General features: G+C 47.8%; 1 protein-coding gene across 2 annotated transcripts in view; it reads right to left on the bottom strand.

The window, feature by feature from the left end:
• Positions 1-20455, bottom strand: part of DNAH3 (dynein axonemal heavy chain 3) — a 952415-nt gene that overhangs the window by 39212 nt on the left and 892748 nt on the right. For both annotated transcript variants that reach the window (XM_063934423.1, XM_063934424.1), the window contains one exon: positions 18769-18923. In XM_063934423.1, coding sequence (XP_063790493.1) covers positions 18769-18923 — 155 coding nt within the window. The remainder of the gene's footprint in view (positions 1-18768; positions 18924-20455) is intronic.

Raw genomic sequence — 20455 nt, 5'->3', positions numbered from 1 at the left:
CCATGAACATGTCAGCAAGTTCAAAATTTGACATTTACCATGTCGGCACTGATGACATGTTGATATGGTCATATAGTTGACACTGTGTATTTTTAAGGTAAGTCTAACCCACCCTTAACCCTAGCTAATGGCATTTTAAGAAAAGAGGGGCCATGTTCCATGTGATTTCTCTAATGCGCATGTGCACATCTTGGGGAAAATGGTGGCTGTGCCACTTTCCCTGTGTATTCTGCTGCACCAGCCCCAGACTCCGTAGAGGTAAGAATAATATATAGGTGCAGGGTGTGCGGTGTGGGGGACCTCCTGGACCAAGAGGCCCATGTGCACCGCACACCCTGCACCCATTATAGATATAGGTCGACGACCCTAAGCGTAATGCCAGGTGTCGTAATTTATGATGCTGACATGTTAACTACATCAACATCCTGTCGACAACAGTCGATATTATGAGTGTCGACAATGTCAATGACGATTATACGGGGCATATAAAGGGAGGATGGGGCCTGTGTGCAGTCCCTGTCCGGGGCCACTCCTCTCTAGCCAGTGGCACAAGTGAGTAGACTCTGGCACTGTATTGTTTGAAGCAGAGAGATAGAAAGGATGGCGTTTGCTTTCAAAACCACCTTTTGTTCAAAGAAATCCCACTCTTTTTGTTTAAAGTTTGGGATCAGAAAAGGGGATCAAACTGTAGCAAGTGTGTCTGTCTTGGGGGGGGGGGCATCCAATTGCCGCAGTAATTTACCTTGGATAACTGGTTCGCCGGGGCTATTTAATTAGCCCTGATGCGGTGCACTCCTCCCCCCAATGCTGCCACTTATCGGGGATTATGCTTCGCGTGCCATAGGCACGCAAAGCATAGATAAGTGCTCTGCCCTCTAGTGCCGCAAAAATACATAGGTCCGCAGCTTTTCACCTGGACCTATACATTTTTTCATAAAAAATGGGTGTTTATCATGGGACCTAATTGGATAGGGTGGTAAACAAAAAAACTAAGCAGGTAATTGGATACCCCCCTATGTGCAGTATCAGCAGCTATCTGTTTGGTAAGTGTGTGCAGCTCAGTGTTAGAACACTACGGACTGATTCAGAGCTGCAAGACTCTGTCTTGATGCAGTATCAGCAACTATCTGTCATTGCAGTGTGGGCCTAATTCCAACAACATTTTCCTCTAATGGGCAAAACCATGCGCCTAATTCAGACCTGATCGCAGCAGCAAATTTGTTCTCTAATGGGCAAAACCATGGCCCTCATTCCGAGTTGTTCGCTCGCTAGCTGCTTTTAGCAGCATTGCACACGCTAAGCCGCCGCCCTCTGGGAGTGTATCTTAGCTTAGCAGAATTGCGAATAGAAAATTCTTAGCAGTTTCTGAGTAGCTCCAGACTTACTCAGCCATTGCGATCAGTTCAGTCAGTTTCGTTCCTGGTTTGACGTCACAAACACACCCAGCGTTCGCCCAGACACTCCCCCGTTTCTTCAGACACTCCCGCGTTTTTCCCAGAAACGCCAGCGTTTTTTCGCACACGCCCAGAAAACGGACAGTTTCCGCCCAGAAACACCCACTTCCTGTCAATCACACTCCGATCACCAGAACGATGAAAAATCCTCGTTATGCCGTGAGTAAAATACCTTACTTTTGTGTAAAATAACTAAGCGCATGCGCTCTGCGAACCTTGCGCATGCGCAGTAAGCGACTAATCGCAATATAGAGAAAATCGGCAACGAGCTAACAACTCGGAATGACCACCCATGTGCACTGCAAGTGTTGCAGATATAACATGTGCAGAAAGAGTTAGATTTGGGTGGGGTGTGTTCAAACTGATATCTAAAGTGCAGTGTAAAAATAAAGCAGCCAGTATTTACCCTGCACAGAAACAAAATAACCCACCCAAATCTAACTCTCTGCAAATGTTATATCTGCCACACCTGCAGTGTACATGGTTTTGCCCATTACAGAACAAATGTGCTGCTGTAATCAGATCTGAATTAGGCCCCATGCAGGTGGGGCAGATATACCATGTGCAGAGAGCATAAATTAAGAGGGAAGTCCAGGAGCAGAGCATTCTGTCCCTCCTGGAGAGGGTCATGTTGGGAGGTATGAGAAAGAGTTAGATTTGGGTGGGTTATATTGTTTCTGTGCAGGGTAAATACTGGCTGCTTGATTTTTACACTGCAATTAAGATTCCAGTTTGAACACACCCCACCCAAATCTAACTCTCTCTGCACATGTTATATCTGCCCCACCTGCACTGCACATGGTTTTGCCCATTAGAGGAAAAATAGGATTTTAGTACCTACCGGTAAATCCTTTTCTCCTAGTCCGCAGAGGAAGCTGGGGACTCCAAAAGGACCATGGGGTATAGATGGGATCCGCAGGAGCTTGGGCACACTGAAAAGACTTAAACTGGGTGTGAACTGGCTCCTCCCTCTATGCCCCTCCTCCAGACCTCAGTTATAGGAACTGTGCCCAGGAGAGACGGACATTTCGAGGAAAGGATTTTTGTTTAAACTAAGGGCTACAAACATACCAGCCCACATCACAAACATACCGTACAACCGGAGTAACAGTAAACCAGATAACAGTATGAATTAATAACAGCAACAAGCTGAAAACAATAAATACACCACCCGTGTATAAACTAATTTAACCAGCAAGAAAACACTGCAAGTAACAGTCCGCACTGGGATGGGCGCCCAGCATCCTCTACGGACTAGGAGAAAAGGATTTACCGGTAGGTACTAAAATCCTATTTTCTCTTACGTCCTAGAGGATGCTGGGGACTCCTAAAGGACCATGGGGTTTATACCAAAGCTCCAGAGCGGGCGGGAGAGTGCGGACGACTCTGCAGCACCGACTGAGCAAACGCAAGGTCCTCATCAGCCAGGGTATCAAACTTATAGAACTTAGCAAAAGTGTTTGAACCCGACCAAGTAGCTGCTCGGCAAAGCTGTAAAGTTGAGACGCCTCGGGCAGCCGCCCAAGATGCGCCCACTTTCCTGGTAGAATGGGCTTTTACTGACTTCGGCACTGGTAGCCCGGCCGAAGAATGAGCCTGCTGAATTGTACTACAAATCCAGCGTGCAATAGTCTGTTTTGAAGCAGGATGACCAATCTTGTTGGAAGCATACAGGACAAACAGCGCCTCAGTTTTCCTGGCAACAGCTGTTCTGGTGACGTAGATCTTCAACGCTCTCACAACATCCAGAGACTTTGGAACCGTCACAGCATCCGTAGCCACCGGCACCACAATAGGCTGGTTAATGTGAAATGAAGAAACCACCTTTGGCAGAAATTGTTGACGAGTCCTCATTTCCGCCCTATCCGAGTGAAAAATCAAGTACGGGCTCTTATGAGATAAGGCCGCCAACTCTGACACTCGCCTGGCAGATGCCAGCGCCAACAGCATGACTACCTTCTAAGTGAGAAATTTCAACTCAACCTTACGCAAAGGTTCAAACCAGGAAGACATGAGAAACTGTAAGACCACATCAAGATCCCATGGAGCTACAGGAGGCACAAACGGAGGATTGATATGCATTACTCCTTTCACAAAAGTCTGCACCTCTGGGAGGACAGCTAATTCTTCTTGAAAGAAAATAGACAAAGCCGAAATCTGTACTTTGATGGAGCCTAATTTCAGGCCTGCATCTACACCTGCCTGCAAAAAGTGGAGAAAGCGACCCAAGTGAAAATCTTCTGCAGGAGCCATTTTAGACTCACACCAGGAAACATACTTTCTCCAAATACGGTGATAATGTTTCGCCGTAACCTCCTTCCTAGCCTTAATGAGAGTGGGAATGACCTCCCCGGGAATACTCTTACGAGCTAAGATCTGGCGCTCAACTTCCATGCCGTCAAACGCAGCCGCGGTAAGTCTGGAAACACGCATGGACCCTGCAACAACAGGTCCTCTCTTAGAGGAAGCGTCCAAGGATCTTCCACCAGTGATTCCTGAAGATCCGGGTACCAGGCCCTTCTTGGCCAATCTGGAACGACGAGAATCGCCTGAATCCTTGCTCGTCGAATGATCCCCAGTACCTTTAGAATGAGAGGAAGTGGAGGGAACACATACACCGACTGGAACACCCACGGAGACACCAGGGCGTCCACTGCACTGGCTTGGGGGTCCTTTGACCTGGAACAATACCTCGGGAGCTTCTTGTTGAGACGAGACGCCATCATGTCGATCAACGGAATTCCCCAACGCTTTGTCACCTCTGCAAATACCTCTTGGTGAAGAGCCCACTCTCCCGGATGGAGATCGTGTCTGCTGAGGAAATCTGCTTCCCAGTTGTCCACTCCCGGTAGGAAGACTGCTGACAGGGCGCTCACGTGTTGTTCCGCCCAGCGAAGGATTCTTGTGTCCTCTGCCATTGCCGCTCTGCTCCTTGTTCCGCCTTGACGGTTTATATGAGCCACCGCTGTGACGTTGTCTGACTGTACCAGGAGAGGTCGACCCTGAAGAAGGCTTCTTGCTTGTAGCAGGCCGTTGTAAATGGCTCTTAACTCGAGAACATTTATGTGGAGACAAGCTTCATGGAGCGACCATTTCCCCTGGAAGTTTCTTCCTTGGGTGACTGCGCCCCAGCCCCGGAGACTTGCATCTGTTGTCAGAAGTACCCAATCCTGGATACCGAACCGGCGTCCCCCTAGGAGGTGAGAACCTTGTAGCCACCATAGGAGAGAAATTCTGGCTCTGGGAGATAGACACCCGGAAGGGTGCATGTGCAGGTGAGACCCGGACCATTTGCTCAGCAAGTCCCACTGAAACACCCGGGCATGAAACCTGCCAAACGGAATGGCTTCGTACGCCGCAACCATTTTCCCCAGAACCCGAGTACAGTGATGGATTGACACACTTGTCGGCCTCAGAAGTTCCCTGACCATCGTCTGCAGTTCCAGAACTTTTTCTTCTGGAAGAAATACTCTCCGTAATTCCGTGTCCATAATCATGCCCAGAAAAGGCAGCCGAGTGGTCGGAATCAACTGAGATTTTGGCAAATTGAGCACCCAACCGTGCTGTCGCAGAACCGAGAGCGACAATTTACACTTCTCAGCAACCGTTCCTTGGACCTCGCCTTTATCAGGAGATCGTCCAAGTACGGGATAATTGTAACCCCTTGCTTGCGAAGGAGAACCATCATTTCTGCCATGACCTTGGTGAAAATCCTCGGGGCCGTGGAAAGCCCAAATGGCAACGTCTGAAATTGGTAATGAGAATCCTGTATCGCAAACCTGAGGAAGGCCTGATGCGAAGGATATATCGGGACATGTAAGTAGGCATCCTTTATGTCGACTAACGCCATAAAATCCCCCACTTCCAGGCTGGCAATCACAGCTCGAAGAGATTCCATCTTGAACTTGAAAACTTTCAAGTATGGATTGAGGGATTTTAGATTTAAAATCGGTCTGACCGAACCGTCCGGTTTCGGCACAACAAAGAGGCTCGAGTAAAACCCCTCCCCCCGTTGGGACGGGGGAATGGGAACAATGACCCTCTGTTGACACAATTTTTGTATCGCTGCCAGCACCACCTCCCTGTCCGGAAGAGACACTGGTAAGGCCGTAATGAAAAACCGGTGAGGGGGCACCTCCCGAAACTCCAGCTTGTATCCCTGAGACACAATCTCTAGGACTCAAGGATCCAGGTCTGATCGAATCCAGACCTGACTGAAGATTCGAAGATGGCCCCCCACCGGTCCGGACTCCCCCAGGGAAGCCCCAGCGTCATGCGGTGGACTTGGTAGAGGCAGGGGAGGACTTTTGGTCCTGGGCGCCTGACACGGCAGGCGACTTCCTTCCCCTTCCTCTACCCTTTGAAGCGAGGAAGGACGATCCTTTTCCACGCCTGTATTTATTGGGACGAAAGGACTGCATCTGCTGATGTGGTGCCTTTTTCTGTTGTGTGGGAACATAGGGAAGAAAATAGGACTTGCCCGCAGTCGCGGTAGAGAACAGGTCAGCCAAGCTGTCCGAAAACAAGACAGTACCTTTGAAGGGTAAAGCTTCCATAGCTCTCTTGGAGTCGGCATCAGCATTCCATTGATGGATCCACAACGCCCTCCTGGCCGATATTGACATGGCATTGGCTCTTGATCCCAAGAGACAAACATCCCTCGCCGCATCCTTCAGGTAATCTGCAGCGTCCTTGATATAACCAAGAGTCAAAAGAACATTATCTTTATCAAGGGTATCCATATCATTAGCTAAATTCTCAGCCCATTAACAATAGCACTACTCACCCATACCGACGCCACAGCAGGTCTGAGCAATTCACCCGAATTAGCGAAAATGGACTTCAGAGACGTCTCCAGCTTGCGATCCGCCGGAAACCTTGAGAGCTGCCGTGTCAGGAGACGGAAGCACCACTTTCTTAGACAAACGAGATAGAGCTTTGTCAACATTTGGAGACGACTCCAATTTTTCCCTGTCATCAAAGGGGAAAGGATACGCCATGTAAATCCTCTTGGGAATCTGCCACCTCTTGTCCGGCGACTCCCAAGCCTTTTCACAAAGAGTATTCATTTCATGAGAGGGGGGAACTTCACCTCAGGTTTTTTTCCCTTGAACAAGCAAATCCTTGTTTCCTGTACCGCAGGTTCATCAGAAATGTGTAAAACCTCTTTTATAGCCACAATCATGTATTGAATACTCTTAACTAATCGTGGATGTAAAGCAGCCTCAGTGAAATCGACCTCGGAATCAAAATCTGTGTCGGTATCAGTATCTACCACTTGATTAAACGGCCGCTTTTGCGACCCCGATTGGGTCTGCACCTGAGACAAAGCCTCCTCCATGGACTTTTTCCACACCTGTGTCTGTGACTCCGACTTATCCAACCTCTTTGATAAAGAAGCTACATTCGTGTTAATCGTACTTAGCAATGCGAGTAAATCAGGTGTCGGCTGCGCCAACAGGCCCAAATCTAGCCCCGCATCCGCTCCCCCCATAACCTCCTCCGGTGAATAACATTCAGCCTCAGACATGCCGACACGTAGTAACAACACACGGACACACACAGAATGTCTCAGCTAGGGGACAGGCCCACAATGAAGCCCAGATAGAGGACACAGAGGGAGTATGCCAGCTCACACCCCAGCGCCCATATATCCCGTCAAGAGATATATGTGACCAGCGCTGCTTATACAACAATAAAATGCACCACAACTGCGCCCCCCCCCCCCCCCTCCCGATTAGCTCCCCGTTACTGTGAGAGGAGTTGCGGGCAGCGTCTCCTTCAGCAGCGTGTTGGAGGAGAAGTAAGTGAAAAACTGGCGCTAGATGTTTCCCCAACAATGAAGACTGTGGATGAATTCCAATAAAATAACATAAATTTATTAATTAACTAGACATCACGTGCTAAAAACAGGAAATAATTCCAATATAAACATATAATGCCCTTCATTATATGTTTATATTGGAATTATTTCCTGTTTTTAGCACGTGATGTTTAGTTAATTAATAAATTTATGTTATTTTATTGGAATTCATCCACAGTCTTCATTGTTCGGGAAACATCTAGCACCAGTTTTTCACTTACTTTTTACAGTTTTCATTGGGACTGACAATCCCTACTGGCAGCTGTGACAGCGCGTCTGGGTGTGTTTTTCTGTTCTGTGTTGGAGGAGAAGATGGTGCTGTGAGCCGCGCGACGAAGCTCCGCCCCTTCCCGGCGCGCTTCAGCCCGCCAAATTTGAAATTGCAAAAATGCCGGCGGGGGTCTGAGAAACGGTGCAGAGGCACCGGAAAGGCCTCAGTAACATGCTGCCCAGGGCGCCCCCCAGCGCCCTGCACCCTGTGAGTGCCTTCCGTGATAATGTGTGGGAGCATGGAGCACAGCGTTACTGAAGTCTTCTGCCGTCCTGAAGTCTTCTGTTCTTCTCATACTCACCCGACTTCTTTCTTCTGGCTTCTGTGAGGGGGGTGACGGCGCAGCTCCGGGAACAAGCAGCTAGGCGCACTAAGTGATCGAACCCTCGGGAGCTAATGGTGTCCAGTAGCCTAAGAAGCAGAGCCCTTAACTAAGTAGAAATAGGTCTGACCTCTCTCCCCTCAGTCCCTCGCTGCAGGGAGCCTGTAGCCCGCGGTCTCCCTGAAAATAAAAAACCTAACAAAAGTCTTTTCTAGAGAAACTCAGGAGAGCTCCCCTAGTGTGTGTCCAGTCAGTCCTGGGCACAAAGTCTAACTGAGGTCTGGGGGAGGGGCATAGAGGGAGGAGCCAGTTCACACCCAGTTTAAATAAGAATTTACTTACCGATAATTCTATTTCTCGGAGTCCGTAGTGGATGCTGGGGTTCCTGAAAGGACCATGGGGAATAGCGGCTCCGCAGGAGACAGGGCACAAAAAGTAAAGCTTTAGGATCAGGTGGTGTGCACTGGCTCCTCCCCCTATGACCCTCCTCCAAGCCTCAGTTAGGATACTGTGCCCGGACGAGCGTACACAATAAGGAAGGATTTTGAATCCCGGGTAAGACTCATACCAGCCACACTAATCACACTGTACAACCTGTGATCTGAACCCAGTTAACAGTATGATAACAGCGGAGCCTCTGAAAAGATGGCTCACAACAATAATAACCCGATTTTTGTAACTATGTACAAGTAATGCAGATAATCCGCACTTGGGATGGGCGCCCAGCATCCACTACGGACTCCGAGAAATAGAATTATCGGTAAGTAAATTCTTATTTTCTCTATCGTCCTAGTGGATGCTGGGGTTCCTGAAAGGACCATGGGGATTATACCAAAGCTCCCAAACGGGCGGGAGAGTGCGGATGACTCTGCAGCACCGAATGAGAGAACTCCAGGTCCTCCTTAGCCAGGGTATCAAATTTGTAGGATTTTACAAACGTGTTTGCCCCTGACTAAATAGCCGCTCGGCAAAGTTGTAAAGCCGAGACCCCTCGGGCAGCCGCCCAAGATGAGCCCACCTTCCTTGTGGAATGGGCATTTACATATTTTGGCTGTGGCAGGCCTGCCACAGAATGTGCAAGCTGAATTGTATTACACATCCAACTAGCAATAGTCTGCTTAGAAGCAAGAGCACCCAGTTTGTTGGGTGCATACAGGATAACAGCAAGTCAGTTTTCCTGACTCCAGCCGTCCTGGAACCTATACTTTCAGGGCCCTGACAACATCCAGCAACTTGGAGTCCTCCAAGTCCCTAGTAGGCGCAAGGCACCACAATAAGCTGGTTCAGGTGAAACACTGACACCACCTTAGGGAGAGAACTGGGGACGAGTCCGCAGCTCTGCCCTGTCCGAATGGACAAATAGATATGGGCTTTTTTGAGAAAAAACCCACCAATTTGACACTCGCCTGGCCCAGGCCAGAGCCAAGAGCATGGTCACTTTTCATGTGAGATGCTTCAAATCCACAGATTTGACTGGTTTTAAACCAATGTGATTTGAGGAATCCCAGAACTACGTTGAGATCCCACAGTGCCACTGGAGGCACAAAAGGGGGTTGTATATGCAATACTCCCTTGACAAACTTCTGGACTTCAGGAACTGAAGCCAATTCTTTCTGGAAGAAAATCGACAGGGCCGAAATTTGAACCTTAATGGGCCCCAATTTGAGGCCCATAGACACTCCTGTTTGCAGGAAATGCAGGAATCGACCGAGTTGAAATTTCTTCGTGGGGCCTTCCTGGCCTCACACCACGCAACATATTTTCGCCACATGTGGTGATAATGTTGTGCGGTCACCTCCTTCCTGGCTTTGACCAGGGTAGGAATGACCTCTTCCGGAATGCCTTTTTCCCTTAGGATCCGGCGTTCCACCGCCATGCCGTCAAACGCAGCTGCGGTAAGTCTTGGAACAGACATGGTACTTGCTGAAGCAAGTCCCTTCTTAGCGGCAGAGGCCATAAGTCCTCTGTGAGCATCTCTTGAAGTTCCGGGTACCAAGTCCTTCTTGGCCAATCCGGAGCCATGAGTATAGTTCTTACTCCTCTACGTCTTATAATTCTCAGTACCTTAGGTATGAGAAGCAGAGGAGGGAACACATACACCGACTGGTACACCCACGGTGTTACCAGAACGTCCACAGCTATTGCCTGAGGGTCTCTTGACCTGGCGCAATACCTGTCCCGTTTTTTGTTCAGACGGGACGCCATCATGTCCACCTTTGGTATTTCCCAACGGTTCACAATCATGTGGAAAAACTTCCCGATGAAGTTTCCACTCTCCCGGGTGGAGGTCGTGCCTGCTGAGGAAGTCTGCTTCCCAGTTTCCACTCCCGGAATGAAACACTGCTGACAGTGCTATCACATGATTTTCCGCCCAGCGAAAAGTCCTTGCAGTTTTTGCCATTGCCCTCCTGCTTCTTGTGCCGCCCTGTCTGTTTACGTGGGCGACTGCCGTGATGTTTTTCCCACTGGATCAATACCGGCTGACCTTGAAGCAGAGGTCTTGCTAAGCTTAGAGCATTATAAATTTACCCTTAGCTCCAGTATATTTATGTGGAGAAAAGTCTCCAGACTTGATCACACTCCCTGGAAATTTTTTCCTTGTGTGACTGCTCCCCAGCCTCTCGGGCTGGCCTCCGTGGTCACCAGCATCCAATCCTGAATGCCGAATCTGCGGCCCTCTAGAAGATGAGCACTCTGTAACCACCACAGGAGAGACACCCTTGTCCTTGGATATAGGGTTATCCGCTGATGCATCTGAAGATGCGATCCGGACCATTTGTCCAGCAGATCCCACTGAAAAGTTCTTGCGTGAAATCTGCCGAATGGAATTGCTTCGTAGGAAGCCACCATTTTTACCAGGACCCTTGTGCAATGATGCACTGACACTTTTCCTGGTTTTAGGAGGTTCTTGACTAGCTCGGATAACTCCCTGGCTTTCTCTTCCGGGAGAAACACCTTTTTCTGGACTGTGTCCAGAATCATCCCTAGGCACAGCAGACGTGTCGTCAGGATCAGCTGCGATTTTGGAATATTTAGAATCCATCCGTGCTGTTGTAGCAGTATCCGAGATAGTGCTACTCCGACCTCCAACTGTTCCCTGGACTTTGCCCTTATCAGGAGATCGTCCAAGTAAGGGGTAATTAAGACGCCTTTTCTTCGAAGAAGAATCATCATTTCGGCCATTACCTTGGTAAAGACCCGGGGTGCCGTGGACAATCCAAACGGCAGCGTCTGAAACTGACAGTGACAGTTCTATACCACGAACCTGAGGTACCCTTAGTGATTCGTTATCACTGCTCTGAGTGACTCCATCTTGATTTGAACCTTTGTAAGTGTTCAAATTTTTTTAGATTTAGAATAGGTCTCACCTAGCCTTCTGGCTTCAGTACCACAATATAGTGTGGAATAATACCCCTTTCCTTGTTGTAGGAGGGGTAATTTGATTATCACCTGCTGGGAATACAGCTTGTGAATTTTTTCCCATACTGCCTCCTTGTCGGAGGGATACCTTGGTAAAGCAGACTTCAGGAGCCTGCGAGGGGGAAACGTTTCGACATTCCAATCTGTACCCCTGGGATACTACTTGTAGGATCCAGGGGTCCTGTACGGTCCCAGCGTCATGCTGAGAGCTTGGCAGAAGCGGTGGAAGGCTTCTGTTCCTGGGAATGGGCTGCCTGCTGCAGTCTTCTTCCCTTTCCTCTATCCCTGGGCAAATATGACTCTTATAGGGACGAAAGGACTGAGGCTGAAAAGACGGTGTCTTTTTCTGCAGAGATGTGACTTAGGGTAAAAACGGTGGATTTTCCAGCAGTTGCCGTGGCCACCAGGTCCGATGGACCGACCCCAAATAACTCCTCTTCCTTTATACGGCAATACACCTTTGTGCCGTTTGGAATCTGCATCACCTGACCACTGTCGTGTCCATAAACATCTTCTGGCAGATATGGACATCGCACTTACTCTTGATGCCAGAGTGCAAATATCCCTCTGTGCATCTCGCATATATAGAAATGCATCCTTTAAATGCTCTATAGTCAATAAAATACTGTCCCTGTCAAGGGTATCAATATTTTTAGTCAGGGAATCCGACCAAGCCACCCCAGCTCTGCACATCCAGGCTGAGGCGATCGCTGGTCGCAGTATAACACCAGTATGTGTGTATATACTTTTATATGATATTTTCCAGCCTCTTGTCAGCTGGCTCCTTGAGGACGGCCCTATCTATAGACGGTACCGCCACTTGTTTTGATAAGCGTGTGAGCGCCTTATCCACCCTAAGGGGTGTTTCCCAACGCGCCCTAACTTCTGGCGGGAAAGGGTATACCGCCAATAATTTTCTATCGGGGGGAACCCACGCATCATCACACACTTCATTTAATTTATCTGATTCAGGAAAAACTACAGGTAGTTTTTTCACATCCCACATAATACCCTCTTTTGTGGTACTTGTAGTATCAGAAATATGTAACACCTCCTTCATTGCCCTTAACGTGTGGCCCTAATAAGGAATACGTTTGTTTATTCACCGTCGACACTGGATTCAGTGTCCGTGTCTGTGTCGACCGACTAAGGTAAACGGGCGTTTTAAAACCCCTGACGGTGTTTTTGAGACGTCTGGACCGGTACTAATTGTTTGTCGGCCGTCTCATGTCGTCAACCGACCTTGCAGCGTGTTGACATTATCACGTAATTCCCTAAATAAGCCATCCATTCCGGTGTCGACTCCCTAGAGAGTGACATCACCATTACAGGCAATTGCTCCGCCTCCTCACCAACATCGTCCTCATACATGTCGACACACACGTACCGACACACAGCACACACACAGGGAATGCTCTGATAGAGGACAGGACCCACTAGCCCTTTGGAGAGACAGAGGGAGAGTTTGCCAGCACACACCAAAAAACGCTATAATTATATAGGGACAACCTTATATAAGTGTTTTCCCTTATAGCATCTTTTTATATATTTCTAACGCCAAATTAGTGCCCCCCCTCTCTGTTTTAACCCTGTTTCTGTAGTGCAGTGCAGGGGAGAGCCTGGGAGCCTTCCCTCCAGCCTTTCTGTGAGGGAAAATGGCGCTGTGTGCTGAGGAGATAGGCCCCGCCCCTTTTTCGGCGGGCTCGTCTCCCGCTCTTCAACGGATTCTGGCAGGGGTTAAATATCTCCATATAGCCCCCGGAGGCTATATGTGAGGTATTTTTTGCCAAAAAATAGGTTTACATTGCCTCCCAGGGCGCCCCCCTCCCAGCGCCCTGCACCCTCAGTGACTGCCGTGTGAAGTGTGCTGAGAGCAATGGCGCACAGCTGCAGTGCTGTGCGCTACCTTAAGAAGACTGAGGAGTCTTCTGCCGCCGATTCTGGACCTTCTTCTCTTTTCAGCATCTGCAAGGGGGCCGGCGGCGAGGCTCCGGTGACCATCCAGGCTGTACCTGTGATCGTCCCTCTGGAGCTAATGTCCAGTAGCCAAAGAAGCCAATCCATCCTGCACGCAGGTGAGTTCACTTCTTCTCCCCTAAGTCCCTCGTTGCAGTGATCCTGTTGCCAGCAGGACTCACTGTAAAATAAAAAACCTAAGCTAAACTTTTCTAAGCAGCTCTTTAGGAGAGCCACCTAGATTGCACCCTTCTCGGCCGGGCACAAAAATCTAACTGAGGCTTGGAGGAGGGTCATAGGGGGAGGAGCCAGTGCACACCACCTGATCCTAAAGCTTTACTTTTTGTGCCCTGTCTCCTGCGGAGCCGCTATTCCCCATGGTCCTTTCAGGAACCCCAGCATCCACTAGGACGATAGAGAAAGTATTTTCAGTGTGCCCAAGCTCCTGCGGATCCCGTCTATACTCCATGGTCCTTTTGGAGTCCCCAGCATCCTCTAGGACGTAAGAGAAATGTTGTTTTGCAATCAACCATGAATTAGGCCCAGTGTGCAGTTCTGTGTTATTGCTGTGTGTTCATCTCTGTTATTGCTGTGTGCAATTGTGTTATTGCAGTGTGTGCAGCTCTGTGTTATTGCAGTGTGTGCTTTTGTGTTATTGCAGTGTTAGCAGCTCTGTGTCATTGCAGTGTGTGCAGTTGTCTTATTCAGTGTGTGCAGCTCTGTGTTATTGCACTGTGTGCATTTGTGTTATTGCAGTGTGTGCTGCTCTGTGTCATTGCAGTTTGTGCAGCTCTGTGTTATTGCAATGTGTGCAGCTTTGTGTTATTGTAATGTGTGCAGATCTGTGTTATTGCAGTGTGTGCAGTTGTGTTATTGCAGTGTGTGCTGCTCTGTGTCATTGCAGTGCGTGCAGCTCTGTGTTATTGCAATGTGTGCAGGTTTGTGTTATTGTAATGTGTGCAGATCTGTGTTATTGCAGTGTGTGCAGTTGTGTTATTGCAGTGTGTGCAGTTGTTATAAAAATGTGCAGCATGCATTGGCGCTCAAACCGTAAGATGAATCCCTTGGATTGATGAGGGATGAACGTAATGAAACCATATATTTTTACAGGATAAAGTGCATTTATTTACATGAACAAACTCACCAACATGAACATACAGTAAAATATACAGGTTTAAAAAACAGTGGTAAAACACAAACCCAACTGGAAAAATAGAGATCTTGAAAAACGTCTGGCGCAAAATGAGATGCGTTGGATATTTGACCTAAACTCCTTAAAACCCAATGGCCACAATGCCGACTTTGGGGTAAATTTACTAAGAATCGTATTTTCCCGTTTGAGGTCAAAGTTCAATCACGAATGACATCGAAAGTGTAAATATGCAACTTTTCTAATTGATTACGACTAATTTACTAAGCTGCCGTATTCTGCATTTTCGTTTTTTCCGATGTCGATGTCATTCGTTTTTTTAGGCAGTGTTTTACGTGAGTGACTTGTAAAACACTGCCGACTTTAATACAATGAATCTCGGCCGGATCTGAGAGATCCGTGCAGGGCTTCATTGTGCACCTTGTAAAAAAAAAAAAAAAAATGTTTAAACTTTAAAAAAAAATTGCGTGGGGTCCCCCCTCCTAAGCCAAACCAGCCTCGGGCTCTTTGAGTCGGCCCTGGTTGCAAAAATATTGGAAAAAAATTGACAGGGGTTCCCCCATATTTAAGCAACCAGCACCGGGCTCTGCGCTTGGTCCTGGTTCCAAAAATACGGGGGACAAAAAGCGTAGGGGTCCCCCGTATTTTTGAAACCAGCACCGGCTCCACTAGCTGGACAGATAATGCCACAGCCGGGGGTCACTTTTATACAGTGCCTTGCGGCCGTGGCATCAAATATCCAACTAGTCACCCCTGGCCGGGGTACCCTGGGGGAGTGGGGACCCCTTCAATCAAGGGGTCCCCCCCCCAGCCACCCAAGGGCCAGGGGTGAAGCCCGAGGCTGCCCCCCCCCCATCCAATAGGCTGCGGATGGGGGGCTGATAGCCTTTGTTGAAAGTAATGAATATTGTTTTTAGTAGCAGTACTACAAGTCCCAGCAAGCCTCCCCCACAAGCTGGTACTTGGAGAACCACAAGTACCAGCATGCGGCGGAAAACCGGGCCCGCTGGTACCTGTAGTACTACTACTAAAAAAATACCCCAATAAAGACATTACACACACACCTTGAAAGTATAACTTTAATGCATACATACACACCACCATATACACATACTTACCTTATGTTCACACGAGGGTCGGTCCTCTTCTCCAGTAGAATCCATGGTGTACCTGTTGAAAAAATCCTACTCACCAAATCCAGTGTAGAGGGCTCCTCGGATAATCCATTTGTAATCCACGTATTTGTAAAAATAAAAAAACGGGACACCCGACCACGAACTGAAAGGGGACCCATGTTTTCACATGGGACCCCTTTCCCCGAATGCCAGAAACCCCTTCTGACTGATGTCTAAGTGGGTTTCTTCAGCCAATCAGGGAGCGCCACGTTGTGGCACCCTCCTGATCGGCTGTGTGCTCCTGTACTGTCTGACAGGCGGCACACGGCAGTGTTACAATATAGCGCCTATGCGCTCCATTGTAACCAATGGTGGGAACTTTGTAGTCAGCGGTTGACCGAAAGTAACCTCACCGCTGACCTGAAAGTTCCCACCATTGGTTACAATGGAGCGCATAGGCGCTACATTGTAACACTGCCGTGTGCCGCCTGTCAGACAGTACAGGAGCACACAGCCGATCAGGAGGGTGCCACAACGTGGCGCTCCCTGATTGGCTGAAGAATCTGTCCAGCTAGTGGAGCCCGGTGCTGGTTTCAAAAATACGGGGGACCCCTACGCTTTTTGTCCCCTGTATTTTTGGAACCAGGACCAGGCGCAGAGCCCGGTGCTGGTTGCTTAAATATGGGGGAACCCCTGTCAATTTTTTTCCAATATTTTTGCAACCAGGGCCGGCTCAAAGAGCCCGAGGCTGGTTTGGTTTAGGAGGGGGGACCCCACGCATTTTTTTTTTTTAAATTATAACATTTCCCACCCCTTCCCACTGAAAAACATGCACGGATCTCATGGATCCGTGCATGCCTATACAAACACGGGATAAAAAAGCAGGTCTGTTTTTTTTAGCACTTTTTCACGATTTGTATTTCATCACGGCAGTGTTTGGCTATTGTCGGCAGTGTTTGTGTTTTGCACTTTTTAGTAAATTCCCGATTTCTACCAAATTGCAGGCGTATTTGACCGATGGTGTATTGATTCGTGATTTTTTCCTAGGACTTCCAAAATATTACGAATGCCCTCATCACTGCCGTGATTTTTGCTTGGTAAATTACCGAGATGACACTTTGAAGAAAAAACGGCATCTCTGTCAAAATCGGGACCTTAGTAAATATACCCCTTTGAATTAAAGTGGTTTTTAGATTGAATTTGAGTTTTATTATCACTTTTTAACATTATGGGTATTCTTAATCGTTTTTTCTCCTTTTCTCTCTTTTTATATTTTGGGACTTATATGTTGACACACATCCTCTGTGAGAATTCCATCTAATATATTCCGAAAGAAGAGTGACCCTACTCGGGTAATAGGGAAGGACTAGTGGGAATACAAAGTACCACAAAGTTTGGTCAGAGAGGGTCCTCTCCTTGAAAGATATATGAGAATGAGAAGGAATCCTGGTTGGAAATTGAAATCCGTTTACCACTACACCAAGATTATGGAAAAAGGTGTCCTTTCCCTTAACAAAGATGGCGGGCGAGGACTCGACTACAATGATCTGCCTATGTGTGACATGATGGACTAAACAAAACTGCCTGGTACTTAGATTGGGATAATGTGTTGCACACCCCATTTGTGATACACGTCCGATGTGAGGATTCCACTAAGGATATAGAGGAGATCACCGCAGCCGGGATAGCACTTCCGGTAAAGTTATGGAACGCAAGCCGCGGCACTTCCTGCCGGCGCTGGTACGCAAAGCGCGTCATTTCCGGTAATACGAGCCGGGAAGATTTGGCGCGTCTTTGAAACACAGGTGACAGCAATGATAATTTGGCATATGGGTATAAATAGGTGCCCAGGCTTAGATCCTCCATCCAAAACTTGAAAAAGGACAGAGTTACTTGACCGAAACGCGTTGCATTTGGATAGAGGACTTACTGGATAAAGGAGCGGTGATACTTCTGGAAGGACTCACGTGCTGATTCATGCTCTATGTGGTGGTGCCGGGCTATTTCAGCGCTGGACCCAAACTGCTTATTTTAAGCTAGCCCACCGCAGGGCCACCAGATGGTGAGAGATTGATTGTTTACCTACTGCACAGTCACTTTAAACCAGTCACTGCCTCCAGTCCATTTGTGTTTTACCACTGTTTTTTAAACCTGTATATTTTACTGTATGTTCATCTTGGTGAGTTTGTTCATGTAAATAAATGCACTTTATCCTGTAAAAATATATGGTTTCATTACGTTCATCCCTCATCAATCCAAGGGATTCATCTTACGGTTTGAGCGCCAATGCATGCTGCACATTTTTATAGTATTTGAACCCTTAGGGATTTATGTGTTTGTCCCTCCCGGTGTAGTAGCAAGGCTGCTCAGTCTGTTTTTACTGGGCATGTACTGTTGGTGTACACCCCCCTTGTGTCAGTGTGTGCAGTTGTGTTATTGCAGTGTGTGCAGCTCTGTGTTATTGCAGTGTGTGCAGCTTTGTGTTAGACTATTAGGCCTGATTCTGAGTCACATGCAATATCGATGACCACCGAGTTGAGCGTTTTTTACCTACTGTGTGTAACTCTCTAAGAACTCCTGCAATGCATGCGTTACATGTGTATGCTCAGAGGTGCTCTGGTGACTGGGATGCACGGTATCAGGGATGGGTGTTCCTGGGTAGTGACTAAACAGGCGCATGAGATGGTCCGTCTTATGTGCACGCTATGAGAATGTCGCGGGCACACCGCTGACGTGTTTTTGTACTCAATGAATCGTTTGCACTTGAGGCCATACTCAGATGGGACGCAGGGGTTGTGCAAGCTTGGATGGTACATCTACATATGCACCAGGCGGTATTACAGTTAGAGACACTGACAGTGGGCATCTCAGTACTTGCCCATTCAACGCATGGATGTACACCAGGGAAGGACTGTGTAACTGCATTTGCATAAAGTCACAGATGGGCGACCGCCAATCACATCTCCACAACTGAATCAGGCCCACTGTCTGTGTGTATTAATGCAGTGTCTGTGTTACCTGGAGGGAGCCGTTACATTCCAGACCGGAAATTGCTGCTTTCTAGAACTGACAGTATCTATCTGGTTAAAACTAGGGTCAATTTAGAACCCTGTGCAAATAGTATGCAATTCTATAATTCCCTGTAATTCTAGCACCATTTCAGTGCTTTCAGCAGTGTCTAATTTGTTACAACTGAGAAATATGAACCCACACACACCTGGTAGGTGCCATATGGCGGCACAAAGTAAGCATCTCCCGGAGACAGCCGGTAGTTGTCCTGCTGGATCTCCTCACTGTAGAATATTGATAGTAGGGACATAAGAAGGCGCCTGTCTTTGTCATCTGTCACTCTCCCTCCATAGTTGCATTCACCTGTGTATAAAGAGACACGTTTCTACTGCAACACTTATTGGTCCCATATACAGTGCATCCGGAAAGTATTCACAGCGCTTCACTTTTTCCACATTTTGTTATGTTGTGGTGCCCCAAAAGGGGGTGTGGCTTAATTTAAAAGGGTGTGTGGCCTGGTGGGTCTTTTCTCTTTCGCTCCGGGGGCATGACCAGCTTCCCCGAAGATGCTGGCTGCCCCCGGAGACTGGACTGTGTGGGTGCCGACTCTTATCTGTGACCCCTCGTGTTCTGTCACTGTGTCACGCCTTTCCCCAGGGGCCATACGACACTGGATAATTTGCTTGCTGCGCAATAATTATCCTAAATAAAATGTTAATGTGTAAAAGGGGGCTCTACCTTCCGTATTGTGTAAAAGGGAGCTCTACCTGCTGTAATGTGTGTAAGTGGCGCAATTTGAATAATGGAGACTATTGTGCAGCCTAATACGAATCTGTATTATTTTTTGTCCACACTCCTTCCACATGAAGCCACGTCCCTATATTTTTGGCAAGTGGGGGGAGCTGCTATTTTGTGTGTGGCCCTCGGATACTGACAGGAAATGTCAAGTGGCCCCTCAGCTGAAATAATTGCCCACCCCTGAATTATAGCCTCAAGTCTTTTTCAATATGATGCCACAAGCTTGGCACACCTATCTTTGGGCAGTTATTGCACTTTTCAATTGGAACAACAGTAATAGAACAAACTGGGTAAAACATACAGACATAGAGGTAGGACGACCCTACTCGCAAGCTTACAATCTATAGGGAAATAGGCATGGCATAATGGTCCACCAAATTGCTAGGTTCTTCTTAATGGGTTGTATGATATGATCACCCAGCAATGTTGGCCTAGGGTCAGGAGGGTGTGAGAGTAACGAAAGACAAAATATGTGAGGTTATGTGTACTGTACAGAGAGGATTTGGATAGGGAAGAATTGAAGGTTATGTGGGTGGGTCTGGAATTTGACAGGCTTGGCTGAAGAGGTGAGTTTTCAGGGAACGTTTAAAGGTTTGGAGACTAGAGGTGAGTCTTATTGTGCGAGGGAGGGCATTCCACAGAGAGGGAAAAGCACGGATAAAGGGGGTCATTCCAAGTTGTTCGCTCGTTGTCGATTTTCGCTATGCTGCAATTTGTTGCTAATTGCGCATGCGCAAGGCACGCAGGGCGCATGCGTTTAGTTATTTAACTAAAAACTTAGCAGATTTGCTGTGGATTCTGCAGCGCTTTTCAGTTGCTCTGCTGATCGGTTATGTTACAGCCTTATTCCAAAATGGAATAGATTCTTTTTTCCCCTCAAAATTCTAAACACAATACCCCATAATGACAATGTTAAAAAAGTTTTTTGTAGATTTTTGCAAATAAAAAACTAAGAAATCACATGTACATAACCTTTGCTCAATACTTTGTTGATGCACCTTTGGCAGCAATTATAGTAGGGGTGGGCAAAATACGGCCCGCGGGCCGGATGCGGCCCGCAAACCGATCCTGCCCGGCCCACTGCCTCCCACCAGCAA

The sequence above is a fragment of the Pseudophryne corroboree genome, chromosome 7, assembly GCF_028390025.1.
Source record: "Pseudophryne corroboree isolate aPseCor3 chromosome 7, aPseCor3.hap2, whole genome shotgun sequence".
Classification (NCBI taxonomy): Eukaryota; Metazoa; Chordata; class Amphibia; order Anura; family Myobatrachidae; genus Pseudophryne; species Pseudophryne corroboree.
Note: the sequence above shows the minus strand (reverse complement) of the source record. Positions and strands in the feature narration are given on the sequence as shown.